Source organism: Quercus lobata, chromosome 8 (genome assembly GCF_001633185.2).
Source record: "Quercus lobata isolate SW786 chromosome 8, ValleyOak3.0 Primary Assembly, whole genome shotgun sequence".
Classification (NCBI taxonomy): Eukaryota; Viridiplantae; Streptophyta; class Magnoliopsida; order Fagales; family Fagaceae; genus Quercus; species Quercus lobata.
This window is the reverse complement of record NC_044911.1, coordinates 28187304-28206063: the sequence shown is the minus strand read 5'-3', so window position 1 is coordinate 28206063 and position 18760 is coordinate 28187304. Positions and strand designations below refer to the sequence as shown.

The 18760-nt window shown below is 38.5% G+C and overlaps 3 protein-coding genes across 3 annotated transcripts; 2 read left to right on the top strand and 1 right to left on the bottom strand.

Annotated features, from left to right (window-relative positions):
* The first annotated feature begins 604 nt into the window (after positions 1 to 604).
* On the top strand, positions 605 to 2218 carry LOC115956691. Its single transcript, XM_031075000.1, has 2 exons — positions 605 to 980; positions 1620 to 2218. The coding sequence occupies exons 1-2, from the start codon at positions 605 to 607 to the stop codon at positions 2216 to 2218; spliced, it is 975 nt and encodes a 324-aa protein (XP_030930860.1).
* A 6152-nt stretch (positions 2219 to 8370) lies between these two features.
* Positions 8371 to 9853, top strand: LOC115956690 (protein THYLAKOID ASSEMBLY 8, chloroplastic-like). Its single transcript, XM_031074999.1, has 2 exons — positions 8371 to 8379; positions 9413 to 9853. The coding sequence occupies exons 1-2, from the start codon at positions 8371 to 8373 to the stop codon at positions 9851 to 9853; spliced, it is 450 nt and encodes a 149-aa protein (XP_030930859.1).
* Positions 9854 to 12485: 2632 nt separating this feature from the next.
* LOC115955151 (transcriptional regulator STERILE APETALA) lies at positions 12486 to 18485 on the bottom strand. The gene is made up of 2 exons (XM_031073205.1): positions 18255 to 18485; positions 12486 to 13712 (listed from the first exon to the last, which is right to left on the bottom strand). Exons 1-2 carry the CDS (start codon positions 18483 to 18485, stop codon positions 12516 to 12518), a joined length of 1428 nt encoding a protein of 475 aa, XP_030929065.1. The 3' UTR covers positions 12486 to 12515.
* Positions 18486 to 18760: the final 275 nt, after the last annotated feature.

Here is an 18760-nt window from a genome sequence, read left to right as displayed (position 1 = left end):
CTTCCGCATGCTGAAGAAATCATTCGAGTGGACTGCTGAGTGTCAGCAGGCATTTGAGGAGTTAAAAGCTTATCTCTCTTCCCCGCTGCTGCTAAGTCCATCGTAGCCAGGAGAAGAGCTTTTCCTCTATCTGGCCGTCTCCCCTGCTGCCGTAAGAGCTGCCTTGGTCAGAAAAGAAGAAAGAGTGCAAAAGCCCTTGTATTATGCTAGCCGAGCGCTTCGCAAGGCCGAAGAAAGATACCTACCCATGGAGAAACTCGCATTTGCATTAGTTAAGGCAGCTCGCAAACTCAAGCCATACTTTCAAGCCCATACGGTGATCGTCCTAACTGACAAGCCCCTACGGTGGGCGATGAGCAACCTTGAAGTTGCAGGTCGATTGGTGTTATGGGCCATAGAATTGAGCGAGTTTGACATCCAGTACCGCCCGTGGACCACCATCAAAGGACAAATCGTAGCGGACTACATAGCAGAATTCACCTATGACGAAGACAAGAGGGAGGAGTTTCCTTAGTGGAGCATACATACAGACGAATCGTCCAACGGGTAGGCTAAGGGGGCTGGCATCGTACTACTGTCACCCGAAGGAAACACGGTTGAATGTATGGTCCATCTCAACTTCCCCACCACCGGCAATGAAGTGGAATATGAAGCATTAGTAGTAGGCCTCGACCTCGCCAAAGCAGCGGGAGCCGCAAGTGTGGTCATTTACTACGACTTTCAGGTCGTTACTAACCAAGTGAATGGAGACTATGAGTGCAAGGGTGAAAGGATGAAGAGGTATCTAGATCAAGTAAGGAGAAGAGTAGACGACCTAAAGGCCAAAATCATCCAAATCCCCAGAGGAGAAAATGAGCAAGCCAACCGTCTTGCCAAAGCCGCTTCAGCAGAACATATGATCACCCTCAGTAATGTACTCTCTTTTGTTCAACTTTCTGCACTAATAGTTTCCGACGACGAACAGGAGATAGGCTCTGAAAGTAACTAGACCACATCATTAGTTTCATACTTAAAGAATGGCGTCTTGCCAAGCAGGAAGGAGGTCGCGAGAAAGCCGAAGGTCTAGGCAGTGAGATTTGTCTTCATAAAAGATGTCCTGTATAAAAGAGGCTTCTCCCGTCCGTATCTGAGATGCTTAGGTACGGAAGAGGCAGACTACGACATGAGGGAGGTACACGAGGAGATTTGCGAAAACCATTTAGGGTCAAGATCATTAGTGCACAAGCTTGTGCGAGCAGGGTATTATTGGCCCACCATGTAGAAGGACGCCGAGGCTTATGTCAAGACCTACGACAAATGCCAAAGGTTCAGCAATATTATTAGACAACCAATTGAAGAGTTGACCTCGATGACAGCCCCATGGCTGTTTGCTCAATGGGGATTAAATATTATGGGACCATTCCCTACAGCAGAACGACAGCTAAAGTTCCTGGTAGTGGGCATTGACTACTTTACAAAGTGAGTGGAAGCTGAAGCCTTGGCCACCATTATGGAGAAGAACATGCGGAGTTTCGTTTGGAGATGCATCGTATGCAAGTTTGGCATCCCTAGAGTCTTAGTCTCGGATAACGGGAAGCAATTCAACAATGACTCCTTCCGGGACTTTTGCTCGTAGTTAGGGATAAGAAACCACTATTCCTCCCCCGCCCACCCTCAGGCTAACGGACAAGTCGAAGTCACGAACCGATCTTTGCTCAAGGTTATCAAGACTCGGCTCGAGGGGGTAAAGGGTATATGGCCTGAAGAGTTGCCAAGCATACTATGGGCATACAAGACACAAGTAAGGACACCCACAGGAAAAACACCATTCCAACTAACATACTGGAGTGAAGCAGTCATACTAGCCAAGGTTGGACTCACAAGCTACAGGGTGCATAACCACGACGAGAACAAGAACGACAAGGCCATGCGTCTACAACTTGACCTAGTAGATGAAGTCAGGGTGGCAGCAGAACAAAGGCTAGCACGATACCAGGACCGCATGGCTAAGCACTACAACTCCCGGGTCCGACACAGAGACTTCCAGGTTGGAGATCTTGTTCTAAGGAAAGTCATAGGTGTTGCAAGAGACCCCACCCATGGGAAGCTCGGCCCGAATTGGGAAGGACCTTATCGGATCACGTCATGGCAGAGGAAAGGCGCTTACCACATGGAGACGTTAGACGGATGGAAGCTACCACATCCGTGGAACACTGAGCACTTACAGAAGTACTACTAATAGAGAAGACAACATGGAGAACAATGCCCCCCTTTTTATTTACAGTTCACCGTAGTGAATTTTAGTTATACTTCTCAGTTTTATCATTTACTTTAGTTTTTGCAACAATGCCTTTTTTCCTTTTAAGCCCAAAGGGCAGGATTTTTTCTTTTTAGAACTACTTTTTTCTACGAATGCATGGCAATAAGAGGAGTTTATTCAAAAATGGCTGAAGTTTCTATTTACAAATTTATAGCTTACAAAAAGTGAACAACCCTAAGTCCACAAAAAGTGACGACTTTAAGTTCACAAAGGTGGACGACTAAGTTCACCAAAGTGGACGATTTGAAGTTCACAAAAGCCGATGGTCTCATCAAATTGATGAGATTATGAAAAATGACAAGGTCATTAAGTCCATAACATGGACGAAGCTATATAAAGCCGACGGGCTTATAAAAAATGACAAGGTCATTAAGTCCATAACATGGATGAAGCTATAAAGCCGATGGTCTCATCAAATGGATGAGATTATAAAAAATGACAAGGTCGTTAAGTCCATAATAAAGACAAAGCTATAAAGTCGACGGGCTTATAAAAAATGACAAGGTCATTAAGTCCATAACATGGACGAAGCTATAAAGCCGACGGGCTTATAAAAAATAACGAGTACGTCAAGACCATAACATGGACAAAGATATAAAGTTGATGGGCCTATAAAAAATGACATGTTCATCAAGTCCATAAAGTGGACGAGGTCATAAGGTTAGCAACACAATCAAATGCCCAGAGGTAAAGCTCATGAAATCGACGAGCTTATCAAACTCAAGGGATAAGATACACAAGCTCAAAAAGAACATAAGTTGATTGCCCATAAGATGGACGAGCCTGTGTTGACGGATTTTTTTTTTTTTTTTTTTTTAAATAAACAAGTCCGTCCTTAAAGTTAACGGGTTTCCCAGGATAAACGGGACTGCAGGTCGACGAATTCATTCTAGGCATCCAACACACAACGCATCAACAAGTAAAAGGCAAAAAACGACCGAAGTAACATGCTATATAACAAGATAAACTGTTTACAAATAAAAGCCCAAAAGCAAAGGGGCACTTAAACATTGTTTGCAAAATAAATGAAATACACATAAAGCAAAATCAGGTAGCAGGAGCGTTAACAAGGTTCTCATCATCTCTCTAAGATTGAGGGTTTTCAACATCCACAGGCATAACTAAAGGGTTGGAAGCAGAAACATGAAGAGGATTGGCAGCAGGTTGGGCCAGAATGACGGCGCCATCATCCTTGGGAGGAAGATTGGATCCTGGGGAGTCATCACCTTCATCAACAACGACGTCACCAATAGGCGTCATCGGTTCAGGTTCATCCATTGTGATCCCAGATAGGTCCAAGTCTGGAAAAGACGATGCGACCTGTTTGAGGCAATCGTCAAACCCAATTTCATATTATTCAGCACAGGAGTCAATGAATGATTGCGACGCCTTGAATTCCATAATGGCGTCAACCCTAGCCTTCTCCACTGGCTGTCGCAAAGATGACAGCTCTTTCTGCAGCAGCTCCTTCTAACGACCTGCCTCCTCCAACTTCCCCTTTGTCTCCTTCAGCTCACTGTTTAGAGTGTGGGGGTCATCCTTATATTGCTCCTGCTCCTTCAATAAGTTTGTATTATGCTTCCTAACCCGACTGACGACCCCCTCCTTGGTAACACAACGGTCTTGAATGGCGTTAACAAACACCAAGGCCTGAAAATGATACAGGCATCAGTCAATGAACCAGAAAGAGACGGAACCAACTTAACCTGAGGAAGCAAGCATACCCTAGCAAGATCGAAAAGAGCTGACGCTCCTAAGTCCTCCGTCCCTAATTGATCGCAAGGCCCTATGTCTGTCGGCTTTATAAAGGATTTCACTTCCTTGACGGCATAGTCCTTATGGGTCAGAAGGCAACAAGGACCCTCGATGACAGGACCGGAGGAAGTCATCACTCCCTTGCCCGCACCCTGGCTTGACTTGAGGGGTGACTTCTTAGGAGGCACATCCTTTGGAGTGACGGCAACCTTCTTGGATGGACGGTAGTCCTTCCCATCAGGCTTCCTTTTTGAGACCTTAGAGACGGTCTTGAGGGCTGACGAGGATACCCCCTTTGTTTCCTTCGCCTTCCTTTCCTCCTCCTTTTTGTGGGCTGCGATAGCCCTCACCCTTTGTTTAGCAGTTTTCATCTCTGCACAAAATAACTAACATTAGTAAGGCAAATAGAATGAGTAAACTGACGGAGGTGATAAAGAATCTACTTACGTCGCCGAGAAAATTTGTCCAACCTACGAGCTTCAGCCGACGACTCTAGACCCCCGCAATACAAGTGAATAGTGTCAAGGATAATCAAGTCCCTACAATTTCGTTGCTCAAATAGGATTTCAAGAACCTGACGGATGAATGCCTCCTACTCGTCAGTTATAAGTGGACAGGCGCAGGCTGGGAAAGAGAGACAAAACGACGACATTAGAACACAATAAATGGAGCAATAAATAGCTAAAAGATGACGATGTTAAAAGCAAAACAAAAGTTGTTGGTGTTAAAAACGGCTTTAACTATTGCCCAAGTATTATCAAAACCATGAGGCATGGTAACCCACTCTTTTGAGCGGCATACCCAATCAGACCCCTCAATGAAAAAGTATCTACTTTTCCAACTCCTGTTGGAATCTGGCATGTTAGATACAAGTCTTAAGTCCTTCTCCCGGACAGAAAAATGATAAGTTCCTTTAGATGAAACGATCTGACGAGGTTTGTAGCAGTAGAAGAACTCGTCTAAGGAAAGCTGACGGTTTCCACCGCTCAGACGACCCCACAAAACCTCCGCTCCAATAAAAGTCCTCCAAGCATTAGGGCAATCTGGCTGATGGATAGCCCCATGAAGTCAACCAGTTGACGGTGCAAAGCCGTCAGTGGTAACCTTAATCCAGAAGTAAACACGGTGTCATACATACTGACATCTGTGGTCATCCCTATATAGCACTTTTCCTTTTTCCTAGGGAGACAGATTGAAATGTGGTCTGGGATTTGGAAACGGGTACGTAATTCCTTGAAAACCCTGTCACTCATTTTCGGCAAAAATTTGTTGACAGCCCAATTCTCGAGAAGGATGAAGGGACGATTTCCTTTGGGACTTACTGAAGCCTCTTCATAGGACTCCTTGTCACCCTCATCCTCGTCCTCATCTCCGTCACTCTCTCCCTCCCCTTCATCCTTACCTACTACTTCCTCCTCAACTTAATCTTCTACATCATTGCCAGGAGACTGGGCTGATGTTTCCCTTTCTGACGACCCAGAAAAGCCGTCGAACTTTTGACCTGAACCAAAAACTTCGTCGTAGCCCGCTCCATTGCGAACTGACGACTATTCACTCGACACGTCACTTGACATCTGACTACCTACAAATGACGGATCCATTCTAATTACCTAAATTGATGTCCTCACTAAAAATTGTTTAGATAGAGCAAAAATGCAAAGAAAGAAGAAAAAAGAACTTACAGGTAAATGAACCTTGGAGGAAGGAATAGCTTTAAAAGTGATGGCGTTAGCAACAAATGACAAATCAACAAAGCTGACAAAGGCGAAGGTGACGATCTCTCTCTCCCAAGGATCAGCAAGGTTGAAATAGAGGAATGAGGAGAAGGATGCGCGTTACATATAGGAGGAAAAATGTGCGAGAGACGAAGCGATGCCCTCGTCCAAAAACGAAGCCAACGAGAGTGCACCACGTGTCCAAAGCATTAAATGACTGGCGGCTCGAGGAATTACCCATAAATGATTTTCCCGCTCTCTTGGACCAAAATATAGTTAACCAATAAAAACTTAACTCCACAACCTGTCAGTTTAAAACGATGAGGATATGGAGTAGGGGGCAGCTGATATGGATAAAAAATAGTGCTTTTTTATATAAGGCATAAGCTAATGGTTTCAGATAAAACCGTCAAGCATAAGCTGACGGTTATATATAAAACCGTCAGCTTCCATTGGTAAAAGTCAACGAACGGAGTTTTGATAGGGGCACTGTAGGGAGTTCGCAAGACGCACCTAAAGGCTGACACTATCAATAAGCTGACTCCAATAAGACTGAAGGAATTGGGATAAGTTGACGGCCCTGATACAGGTTTGCTTGCTGCCCACGATTGCATATGTAAGGAAACGTCTTGCCCTCCACGTTTGGTGCCACATAAAAGGATTTCTATAAGGAAAGGATTCTGCCAAATACGCCCAAAGAGACTCATATAAGGAAAAGACTTCTGCAACAAGAAAGAGATGTCAACCCTCTGCTACTATAAAAGCCCAAATACCCTCACTAGCCAAGATACGCATAATTGACCTGCTCTAGCACTCTAGAGTAGTGAGAAGTTCTAACTTGACCTTCGGAGGGTATTTGGCCGGCACCACACCGATGCTCTCTGCAAGGTCTTCTCTTTTTGTGTTATGCAGGTGTTGTTTCGAGTATGTGAGAATTGTGTAGCTTATTGGTGGTTTTTTTGGCATCATCAGTAACTATTTGCGAATGATGCAATTATACATCCTGTAGCTTAGTTCTCTTTATACTTAACATTCAAAACTACATCAGTATTGTTTACATACATTATTGGTAATAAATTGGTTAGTAAGAGTTAGTGGTAGAGTTAGTTTTAGTGTGAATCTTAGAGAGATGCACAGAGTTGGTCATGCTCTGTTTTTTGGTATATAACCTATAGTCTAGTATTTGAGAATGAATGAATTACACGTTCTAACCAATCCTTCCTTCCAGATTTTCTTTCTTTGAATTTTAACATGTTTAATCAAACAACCAAATCCAATTACAGCACTAATCATATATCCCTCTCAGACATTTCATCAAACAACTGAATAACATTCTCAAAAGTACTGTAAAACCAATTTTGATCATATGGGCATTTTACGACAACCAACTCTACCCAATCCATCACAGGTTTCATACATTTGGTAACCTTGAAAATTAAACCATACTATGAAACTCGAGCAATGACTTGCACATGGATGATTGAAAAAAAAAAAAAAAAAAAACCCAGCAGGCAAGATGATGGCGGAAACAGTGGTGGTTGGCAATTGTGCTTTGGCTTGGTCGCCTCCTCCCTCTCTCTCTCTCTCTCTCTCTCAACTACGCCATAGGTAGGTCCCTTTCAGTCTCTCTCCCTCTCACACAGTTTAGTCCTTGGATATTTGGTGATTTAAAGTTCAAGTGAGATGCACCGTGTATATTGTTTGTGTTTTAACAGAAGACTAACATATGTGTTGATTTGACAAATGTGTAAAGTTTGTGAAGTAAATTGGCCAAAATAAAAGTTTATGAGGGTGTCATGGTCACTCCCTTAAAGTTCAGAGTCATATGAGCATTTTTTCCAAATTGTTTTATAGAAAATACTTTTTGGAAAATAACTCATTTTTTAGAAAACTTTTAAAACTAAAACAAACGTAAAATTGAAGTTACAAAGACTTTGAATTCTAGGTCAATATACAATTTGTAATTTAGCTTGCATTAATTTTCTTACCAAAGAAAAAAAAAGATTAAACTTGTTGCACACAAATTGTTTTAGTTTTGCACACAAATGGTGACTTGTGGAAATTTCAATTGCTTTTTTAAGTGCATAAAAACTGTGTAAAATAGTTCATGCAATAAACACTACTTTAAAAAAAACAAATAAATAATTATAAGTATAGGCCATGTCTACAATCATTCTACTCTACAAGTCTACTCTAATTATTAATTATCTAGCTCTACTCTGCACCCAAAATTCGGTGCAATTCACCCCTCACCACACAATTTTTTTTATTATACTATTTTAACTTCTTTTTTTAATTCAATGGTTGAGATTGAAAATTGATTTTTCAGCTCTCAATCTCAACCTTTAGCAACTATTGCATAAGGTGTAATATCTAAAATCTCTATCCCCAAAATCACAAAGATGTATAGTCATGTGTCTTGATGGTGCGGCCATTGCAACTCTCAATCTCAACCTTTAGTAGCTATTGTATAAAGTGTAATACCTAAAATCTTAATCCCCAAAATCACAAAAATGTATAGTCATGTGACTTGATGGTGCGGCCATTGTCGTGTGTCTCTCAACTTGCAAAGTTGCAACAAGAGTATTAAACTCTCCTAATATGGAGAAGGTATCTTATGCACCAAGTGCAGGAGACCTTTGTCTCATTGACAGGTGGACCTTATACCTATGGGGCCCACTTTATCAATGAGACCCGGCATATACAAAACTTTTGCCCTAAAATTGTAGAGAAACTAATCGACGCGCTCTACTTCCCATGTGTAAAAGGCCCTTATCAATATCAAATACGAGCTCTTCTTCTGTTACACTACTATTGATCGTCCCATATGTGAAAGGCTTGGCCTGGTGCACCCGCGTGGCCCACTCACCGTCCCATCATCCACCACATTGCTCAAATGAGCCCTTCCTGTATGGGCTGGCCCATTTATGATGGCCACATGTATACCCTCATCCATATTTTCTATATATATATTAGTATTTTCATGCGTTGCACGGTTTTTACTATAAACTTATAGAATAATCTATTTAGAAACAAGTCAACTAATTGAGTCAAAATCATATAATTGCATACAAAATATTGTTCTTAAAGGCATCAAGCAATCAAATAACATATTGAGGGCTGTATTTTTTTTCTTGAGGTAGATTCTATATTACTTAGTTATAGTGATCTTGTGAAGTAAAATCTTGTTGATATTCATAATATGCTATCTTCTAGTTTTTTTTTTGGGTAAATTCCAGAAAACTACCCTGAGGTTTGGGGAAATACCGCTCAGGTCCAACACATTTCAAAATTGACCAATTAGGTCCCTAAAAGACATATTAGTCCCTAATACCCTTAACACCGTTAAACCCTCCGTCATTTTTCTTTCCCTCACTCAGAATTATGAGTCTCTTCTCTCTAGTTCCTGTCCCTCTTTCAATCTCAGCCAAAGCCATAACAAAAAAACCCAAATCTTACCACAAAACTCAAAGCCAAAAAGATATAGAAACCCTTTGAAGAAAAGAAGAAAACTCATTTGACACAATTCAAAGATTAATCATTTGCACACTCAAAAGCCAAAAATAAGATGTAAAAACAAAAACCCAGATCCAAAAACAGCTCCAAAACAAGAAACAACACAAAGATCCACTGATTATTGAAGCTGGGGTCACACGGTGGGATTTGGGGTAAGATTTGGATAGCCATCAACACCATCCAAACCATCAAGCGAGCTCACAAGTCCTCCTCCACCACACTCGATTACTCCCCCATCCTCTCTCGCCTTCTCAAATCCGACCTCCTCACTACCCTACGTGAGCTCCTACGCCAAGACCACTGTGCCCTCGCTCTCCACGCCTTCTCTGCCGTCCAATCTGAATACAAAAATCCGGACTTGTCTCTCTACGCCGACGTGGCCCCCGCTCTCGCCAGGAACAGAATGGTGGAAGATCTCAACCATCTGATCTGTGACTTAGAGACAGATTGTGGTGGTGGTGGGATCCAGTGTGACGACAAGGGGCTCATCGGGTTGATCAAGGCGGTGATTGGTGCTGATAGGAGGGAATCGACGGTCAGGATTTACGAGAGTGTAGAGACGATATAGTTTTGTGGTAAGATTTGGGTTTTTTTGTTATGGCTTTGGCTGGGATTGAAAGAGGGAGAGGAACCAGAGAGAAGAGACTAGAGAGAATTCTGAGTGAGGGAAAGAAAAATGACGGAGGGTTTAACGGTGTTAAGGGTATTAGGGACTAATATGTCTTTTAGGAACCTAATTGGTCAATTTTGAAATGTGTTGGACCTGAGTGGTATTTCCCCAAACCTCAGGGTAGTTTTCTGGAATTTACCCCTTTTTTTTTTTTTTTTTATGAATATTATTCAAATGTCATGTAGGTGCTACTATATAGGTTGTATGAATATTAGTATTTGTAAAAACCGATACAAAAATTAATTACAGTAAAATTCCAGTAAATAGAACCAAATTCTTACCGATAAAAAAGAAGCATATGCTTTATTAAAATAAAAATAATTACCTACTCATAGTGTGGGTTATAATAAACTAATTGTCATGATGAATAATTTGGCACGAACTGGTTAGATCTCTTTCGCACGCATATAATCATATAAATAACAACAAAAATAAAAATAAGAAATAGTAGCATAAAAATTTTACTACAAAAGAAAATTAATTGAATCTAATAATAGGAAAGAAAAATGAGTATACAAATAAATAAATAACTCAGTACCAAGGGTATTGTTTAATCAAGTGCTTCGAAACCTCCAGGGATGTGTATGCCTCATGAACTCCCTAAGCAAATAATATAAAAAAACATGAAAAAAAAAAAAAAAAAAAAAAAAAAAGAAAAGAGAGAAGAAAGAGGGAATTCATTTTTTTGAAGAGAAGAGAGGTTGAATTTGAGAGAAGAAACTATAACAAATAACCCTAAGAAATGATAGATACTTGGATGTTCAAAATATTAATAATAAGAAAAAAAAACAGAGAGAAGTCATAAACCTCGTCTTATTATTTATAGTGAATTAGAGTCATAATATAATAAAAATAGCATCCATAATCATTCCTATATTTAGAACAAGAACCTCACCTGTAGTAGTCTAAAGTTCTCCTATGTGGCATATTCTTCAGTAAGAAAATAGAGTTGTTTTCATCTAGTCTTACACTTCATCAAACTATTGCATTTGACAAAATATTAATTCATGGACAAAATTTAACTACAAATTTGGTCATAGCTAATTGTTACATTTCCATTCAATATTATTGTTATTATTATTTTTTATTGAATGCAAATTTTGACAAATCCAATATTAGATTTTTTTTTTTTTCCTCATATCTTCCATGCAAAATTTCTAAAAGAATAATAACTGTATCATTAGTCAAATATTTAAATTTCAAATTTTTATAATATAAAATTATATATAAAAAATAATTTTATAAATCAAATAGTAAATAACATTTAATTGACACAAAATTTATTATATATATAAAGAACACGGAGAACATTTAATCTAATAGAAATATTTTAAAAATATATAGTTACATTAACTTTTTTCCTAGGAGTTGGAGCCATTAATTACAACATATAACTAAACTTTGTCATTCATTTATAATTTATATTGTCAAAAAAATAAAAAGTTTTATAAGAATCTTAAATTGTGTTGTCATTAAGGAAGAGTCAAATGGGCCAATACATTTATTTCCACTTATCGTGGTAAACTAAATATTTACACGAAAGGCAATTTTATTGTTATTTTTGAAAAAAGCATAGGAGAAAAAATTAATTTGAAAGTCGGTATTTTTGCTTGAATTTAGTTACTTTAATAATAATTAAAATAAAATCAAGCTAGAGGATAATGTATTTAAGAAAACATGCAACCAATATCAAAAACATTTGCCCATGCGTATTCCGAGTAATAGTATCCATAAAACTTTACTTTTTTTTTCTTTTCAATGACGTGAGATATAATTAAAAGAAATTTATGAAAAAGAAAAAGAAAAAAGAGCAGCATGCAACAAAGAGCCTCGTACGAACCACAGAAGCACGGAGTGGCTAACCTACTAAAATAACTTGGCATTTTGTCAATAAATTATAAAAAAGAATATTCAAACATAAATAATAAGCCATACAAATTAGAAAGTGCAAAGAAAGAAAGAGAATTACATCGGAGCATTAAATTAAACAAGAAGAGAGAGTTGAAAGTAGGAAAAATTAAAGAAGGTAGAAGGCCTTTTTGGTGGTCTAGGGTCGAATACCACCATTTGAACCTTTAATCTTAAAGTAAGTCCCCAAAACAGCGTATCCCACTTTTTCTCTCTCCCTCGTATGTAAAAATGCAAATAAGTCTTTTACTTACCTTACCCCCGTCACTATCAATAGCAATCACCATTACTTCCAAAGTACAATTTTCTCTCATATGTCAGTTTGCACAAAGTACAAACTCCTGTTCTCACTCTTCAGCAAAACCAAAAAAAGACTCCTTTTCTCAGACCATGCTAACCTCACCCAGATCTTTAATTGTCATTTGTCACCTTCAAAATCAATAATCATAATCTAGTCTAGTCTAATCTAGTCTAGATTTTTACTACTTTCTACTTCTTTTTCTTTTTTTCTTTTTTTTTTTTAATAGGCCCATGCCACCATATGCCTATATATAGAGTCATATCCTACTCTACAACTACCCCACTACTACTATACTCTTAACTAGCTTTAGCTTATTAGCTTTGCTAGTAGTAGGTAGTAGCTATAGCCGATCTACTGATCTGCCCCAAAATCCCACAAGTGTATTATCCTGTCACTTGTTGCTGCTGCTGCTGCCACATATCTCTCATTTGCAACGACAGCATTAACCTCTCCAATTCTCTCCCTAAAATGGTACAGACGCCTACCATGCTCAACGTCCCACACCGTTATCACACCCCCTGCGCACATTAGCGCGTACCCCAAGTTCATACACCCCATCACACGCCTTTGTGAACCAGATCTTCCACCCCCACCAATGTTAAACCTACACACTTCCTCTAGTGTACCTACCCGGCACACACTAGCGTGACCATGGTTATCCACCCTAATGTACCTCGCATCATTGCTAACATCAACCGAGGTTACAATGAATCCTCTATTACTCTCTTCCTCACCCAAAATCACATCTGGGTTCCTCAAGTCGAATACAATGAGCCTTGAACTGGTGCATGCCACTGCCACTGCCACTGCCACAGCCAATTGATGATCTTCGTCTTCCTCTTCACTTATAATTGCCGTCACAGCTCTTACTCGCCCAACGAACTCAGTCACCTCATTGATTAACAAGCGCCAGCCCATTAATGATTCTGGGTTAGTCAATGACCCATTCACATACACAAGCTCTTCTGTCACACTGTCCCATATGTGGTAGGCCCGGTTGGGTGCGCCTGCGTAAAGCCCCACCCACCATCTCCCACTCCCACACCCCGTAAAGTCCACCAATGCCCCATCGTTCACCACATCCCCCTCATGTGCCATTCTAATTACACCCCCACCCCCATTTATTATTGCCACGTATATATCCCCATCCAACGTGGCAAATGCCAGCGTGGCATCGTTGATGACTATGCCTGACACTGCCCTCGCAAATTGTCCTAGCCGGTTGCGCTCGTGGGGCCTCAATGTGACCATGTGGGTGTACGTCGCAAGGTCAAACACCCTCACTGCCCCGTCAGCAAAACCACATGCCAAGTGCCGGTCTGATATAGTCATGCAACGACACGTGTAGCCATCCTGATTGTCCACGTCATCAAATGCTAGGATACCATGTGCTGACCTTCCTCTGAGAAAGTTTTGGGCCGTCCGATGCCAATATACGAACTCATCACGCCATGTGTCATGAAGGAGCTGGGTCCGACCCCATATACGACGACTAAGACGGTGCCACAAGGCATCCCAACGAGAAACAGCCCGCCACGTCGAACAAACCTGCATCCACCATAAAATAATTGAAACAGCTAGCTAGCTAGTGTCACGTTCACATAGATATATACATATATGTATTGTATGTATAACTCATGCATTGCATGCACGTAGTAAACATGCATACCACACAGGTATATAGCCTGTTGGTGATTGTCAATTAATTAACCCCGTGCTTAAAATTAGACTCAATACTCAAATGGTTTTTTGCTTTTTCGTATAAAAATTTAAGCATATGTCCACCTACATGTAACACAATTATAGTTCTTTTAAAAAGGGAATTTAATGCGAAACCCAGTTTGTGCAATCAGACTGACTAATTAATTTGTCATATTTGGAGATGGAGCCTTTCAAACTCGCTTCAGAGACACGTACAAGCTGGTTCACTCAGCCCACGAGAATGCTATGCATCACACGGTTTGGGAATCGGTAACAGTTTCGCACAGCATAGAAACAGTCATTTGGACCGTATAAAATAAAGTAGGATTTTACTGGCATAGTTAATATCCCCTTGTTTTACCCAAGAGGGAAAAAAATATATATATATTATCACCAAACTTTTGTTTCTTTTTCTTCTTGAGACAAGTGAAGACATCTAAAAACCAAACACATGCCAATAGAATGGTCTCCTAGGAAGGACAAAAAGTTTCTATGCAAAAGCTTCTTGTTTGACCATGCTATTGAATTTTCTTTTTCTTTTTTCTTATTTTTAATATAACCTTTTAACTAACGGACAAGGATGTTGTGTTTTGAAGGAACAATTTCAAAGATATATGGAAGGAAAAGCTTTAAAATTGTATAGATTCAGTGTTTTTTTTTTTTTTTTTTTTAAGGGCTACATTCAGGAGACATGTCATAGACTCATAGGTCTGTAATGACAACATGTGATTGGGTTGAGAAACCTGACTAACGGGCATTATAGATAGATGAGCCAAAACCCAAAACCCCACACGAAGAAAGTCCATGCCATGCGCACATAGCTTTAATAGAGAGAGAGAGAGAGCGAGAGACTTTGGAGGAGGAGCCACACAGGGAGCTGATAAAGCAGCGAAGCAGGAGAGGCTAGGGACTAGAGAGCAGCTGCAGTACTGGTCGTAGAGCTAGGCGTAACAGCTACATCTAAATAAAGAAGGGTTTTGTATAGTATACTATCCTTTTCAGCATAGAATCAGTTTTGTCTCTATACATAGCATAGACTTGGTAGTCTTCTTATAAGACCCCTCATCATGCCACATCCCTACTATAAGGGAGAGACTGCGACAGCTCCTCCCCCTTTTATAATTACTCAATCCAATCTTTAACAAGACAAGGTACACCAAGTACAACCACACTTATATAATATATATGATGTACACAATTTATTTTTTATTTTTATAATTTTTGACGTAAACATAATAGGACTAATTTAAAAATGATGATATACTAATTGCAGTTTATCGGTAAAATTATTATAAAAATTTACTGTCACTAGGCATATATATATATATATATATATAAAAATAAAGAGAGAGAGTGGACAAGAATAAAGAGACAGAGATAGGCCAATGACCACTGGCAGAATCACTGAAGCACGGAGCAACAATGGTCAGCTTCCACTGCAATTTTATATTATTTGATTCTTTGAGTAACCGTGGAGACGAAGATAGTTTGCTGCAGCAATAAATTAAAGCCTCACACAAAAAATACACAGGCAATCAAAGGAGGTGGACTATACCATATAGAGTTATAGTTATTTAGTCATACCCCACATCCACAGACCTTAACAAGCATAGTAAGATTGGAGAGATCTACTGGTAGTTGAAGAAGACTTTAATTGGGGACCAACAAAGGACAAAGACCCTATTATAGGCATTAGCTGTGGTCCATACATTATATACCATTCATAAAGGTCATACAAATGTGATATAAACATAGGATCACAAAGCGTGCTTTCCCACAAATTTTTCTTTCATTTCCAAGAAAGGTCTAGCCGAAGGCCTGTCTCGTTAATATCAGGGAATCTTTATCCCGTCTCCAACCCTTGCCTTCTCTTTTTCCTTCCGAGTCTTTGACCCTCTCCAGACCTACTTCTACATACTACATTATTGTCACAATTTTGCTCACATTGTTCATTTGTATTTCTTGACTAATTTGATCCATATTGTTTATATCCAAACGGCGGAATCAGAAATTTTTGCTGCTTTATGGGCCAACTTTTAATATCACTACATATATATCTTAATATGTGCTTCGTGTTTACTTAAAAGAGTGTAAATGAAAACTATATATCAAAATGAGTAAATTAACACCGTACATATGAAGATTATTGCTTCATTTTTTCTTGACCTTTCTTAAATTCTACATTCTTCTTTTGATAAATAACTTCTTAACATTACAACCTTAATTAGATTTCATTCTTTCATATAGGCTTGTAGAAATCTTATATCATAGTAAGATTATAAGATTATCTTACTGGTTTATTATGTCCACCCCAGATTATATCATAGTTTATATCCCTAGGCCTCTAAAGAAGAGAATAGGAATAATTATTGTTATCTTCACGAAGTCTACCTCATAAATCATTGTTAAACTCCATCTTCTGATGTGATAATAAGAACGGACATGGACTCGTAATTATTTTGCCGAAGCTCATTCAGGTAGAGAGTAAAACAGTAACACCATTTCCACAATATTCTTTCAAGAAAGGGTATAGAAGAGATTTCAAAAATTATTTGTCAGACAAACTTATAAAAATAGCACTTTAAAAAGAATATACTCACATTCTTTCCCTCTCAAAAAAAGAAAAACGAAGAAAAAGAAAAAAAAAAAAAAGAAGAAGAAGAAGTGAACAGACCATTTATTACAACTGAAAAACAAGAACACAAAAGTTATCCAAAGACAAAAAAAAAAAAGAACAAATAAATAAAAATACAAAATAGAAGTCTATGAACTAGGCAATTTGGTTAATTTGTGATGAGAAACCATATCTCTTTGAGATGCCAAGGAGAGACACCAACTTGTAAGCCGGCATAGGGCTCCACGTGCTTTTTGGCATCGAGCACATGGTTTGGCTTTTGACTGATGCCACTGCACTCAATTTTTATGTTTCACTTTAAAATACTTTCCTTTGTCTCTATCTATCTTTACTTAGCCTATATATAAATATATATATATATATATATATAAGTCTAAAACGAAAATCTAACTAATAACAATTAATTTCCAACATAACTTTTATAATCACACAACTAACCAGAATTGAGTAATTATTCTTGATTATTACTTTTCAGGCCACATATACATTGGAAGAAAGTATTGACTATTCTTACTTTTCTCTTCAAAAAATAATCTCTTCAAAAAATAAAAATAAAAATAAAAATATATATTGACTATTTTGTTTAGGGTCGCAACTTATCTAGAAGGTAACTGTAGGCTGCAGCGTAATTAACGACAGAAAAGGAAAAAAAAGGGGTAAAATCAGAGAGATTACTGTTTGGAATTGAAGCATTGAGCTATGCAGCCTACGTAATTTAAGAGTGGACCATAAATTTTTTTTTTTCATTGTTGGCCAAAATGTGGACCATAATCATATCTAATATAAAAATGGTACAATTCCTACAAAAGAGCAATGCTGAGTTGCTGACAGAAATGTAAGATTTATTTATTTATTTACAGGAGCAAGGCGAACAAGACATAAACAACAATTGGGGTCTCCTTAAATCATGCTATATGTGATTTCCCAGCACCGCTAGCTAACTTAAAAAAGTAGGTTTCAAAGGACTCTTTATAAACATTTTTGTATTATAGAAAGGCATCCCATAAATTTTTCTGGATAGGTAAGAAAGTTCAGTCAAAAGTAGGAGAATTTCTAAAGCATAAATGATATTCATGCCAACAAAGGGAAAAAGGAAAGTCCATGCCAAAAGGGCTCTTTTCATAAGATATGGTATGGGGGGGTCCAAAAAATAGACATTTCCAAAGTAGAAAAAAGGGTGGGAACTAATTTTGTCAAGAAGAAACCAGACCTTCTGAAAGGGACACGAATTTTGTTATAAAATGACCCATAAAAAAAAAAAAAAAACAAAAACAAAAACAAAAACCAGTTGCTTTCGTAAAACAGTTTCTTCTTGGATGCTTATAGGCATTAGAGACCATCTCAGCATTCACCTCCTCCTGTTCAACTAAATCTTGTTAAAAGAAAATAATTAAATAAATTCTGAACTATGATATATCATTCCAAACATGTAGTTTTCGCCAGGGACTTTGACTAGACCAAATAAGTTGCCTATTTGGGAACAAAACCAACGGTTTTTTTTTTCCAATGTAGTAATTCTATTTCCTAATGCTATACCAAGGAGATTACAAAAATTATACAACCAACCATTTACAATTGTAACAATTTTGGTATCACAAACAACATCTAAGTCAAGAATTCTCAATCATCACTCGTCAATCTCTTCACATACAACCATAATAACAAAGACAACTTACATTTCTCAAGGAAAACAAGAAAAAAAGAAAAGAAAAGTGAAGCATAATAAAAATAATAAATAGAAATCATGAAAATACCTGAAATACATTGGCGAGAGCAGGAGCCGCAGCAAGACGTCCAATAGAGTGAGAAGCGTCAATGGCGACTTGGGCAGCTAGAGCTTCAACAAAATGCTCCGGCCAAACCTCGTTAACAGCACGTTGGCGAGAAGTTGAAGGCCCTTCAAAATTACCCCCTCTTCTTGCACTAGTGCTGCCACCACCATTGCCATTGCCATCTTCGGAAGAAGAAGAAGAAGAGGAAGACATTAACAAGAAGTGAAGCTATAAAGTTAGAAGAAGGAACAGAAGGGAACAAGGACAAAAAGTTAAGATAAAGACACAGACTGAGGGTCCCAAATGGGATGTTTAGGATTCTAGGATATATACGACCACATGTATATTTATTTACATATACATGCACCGTAAAAGCCACTTCTATTATTTTTGTCCATTTATTTTATTATTTAATTTAATTTTATTATACTTTTTAATATTATTAATAAATTTTATGGTATTATTTTAATTAATTTTTACTTTTCTTC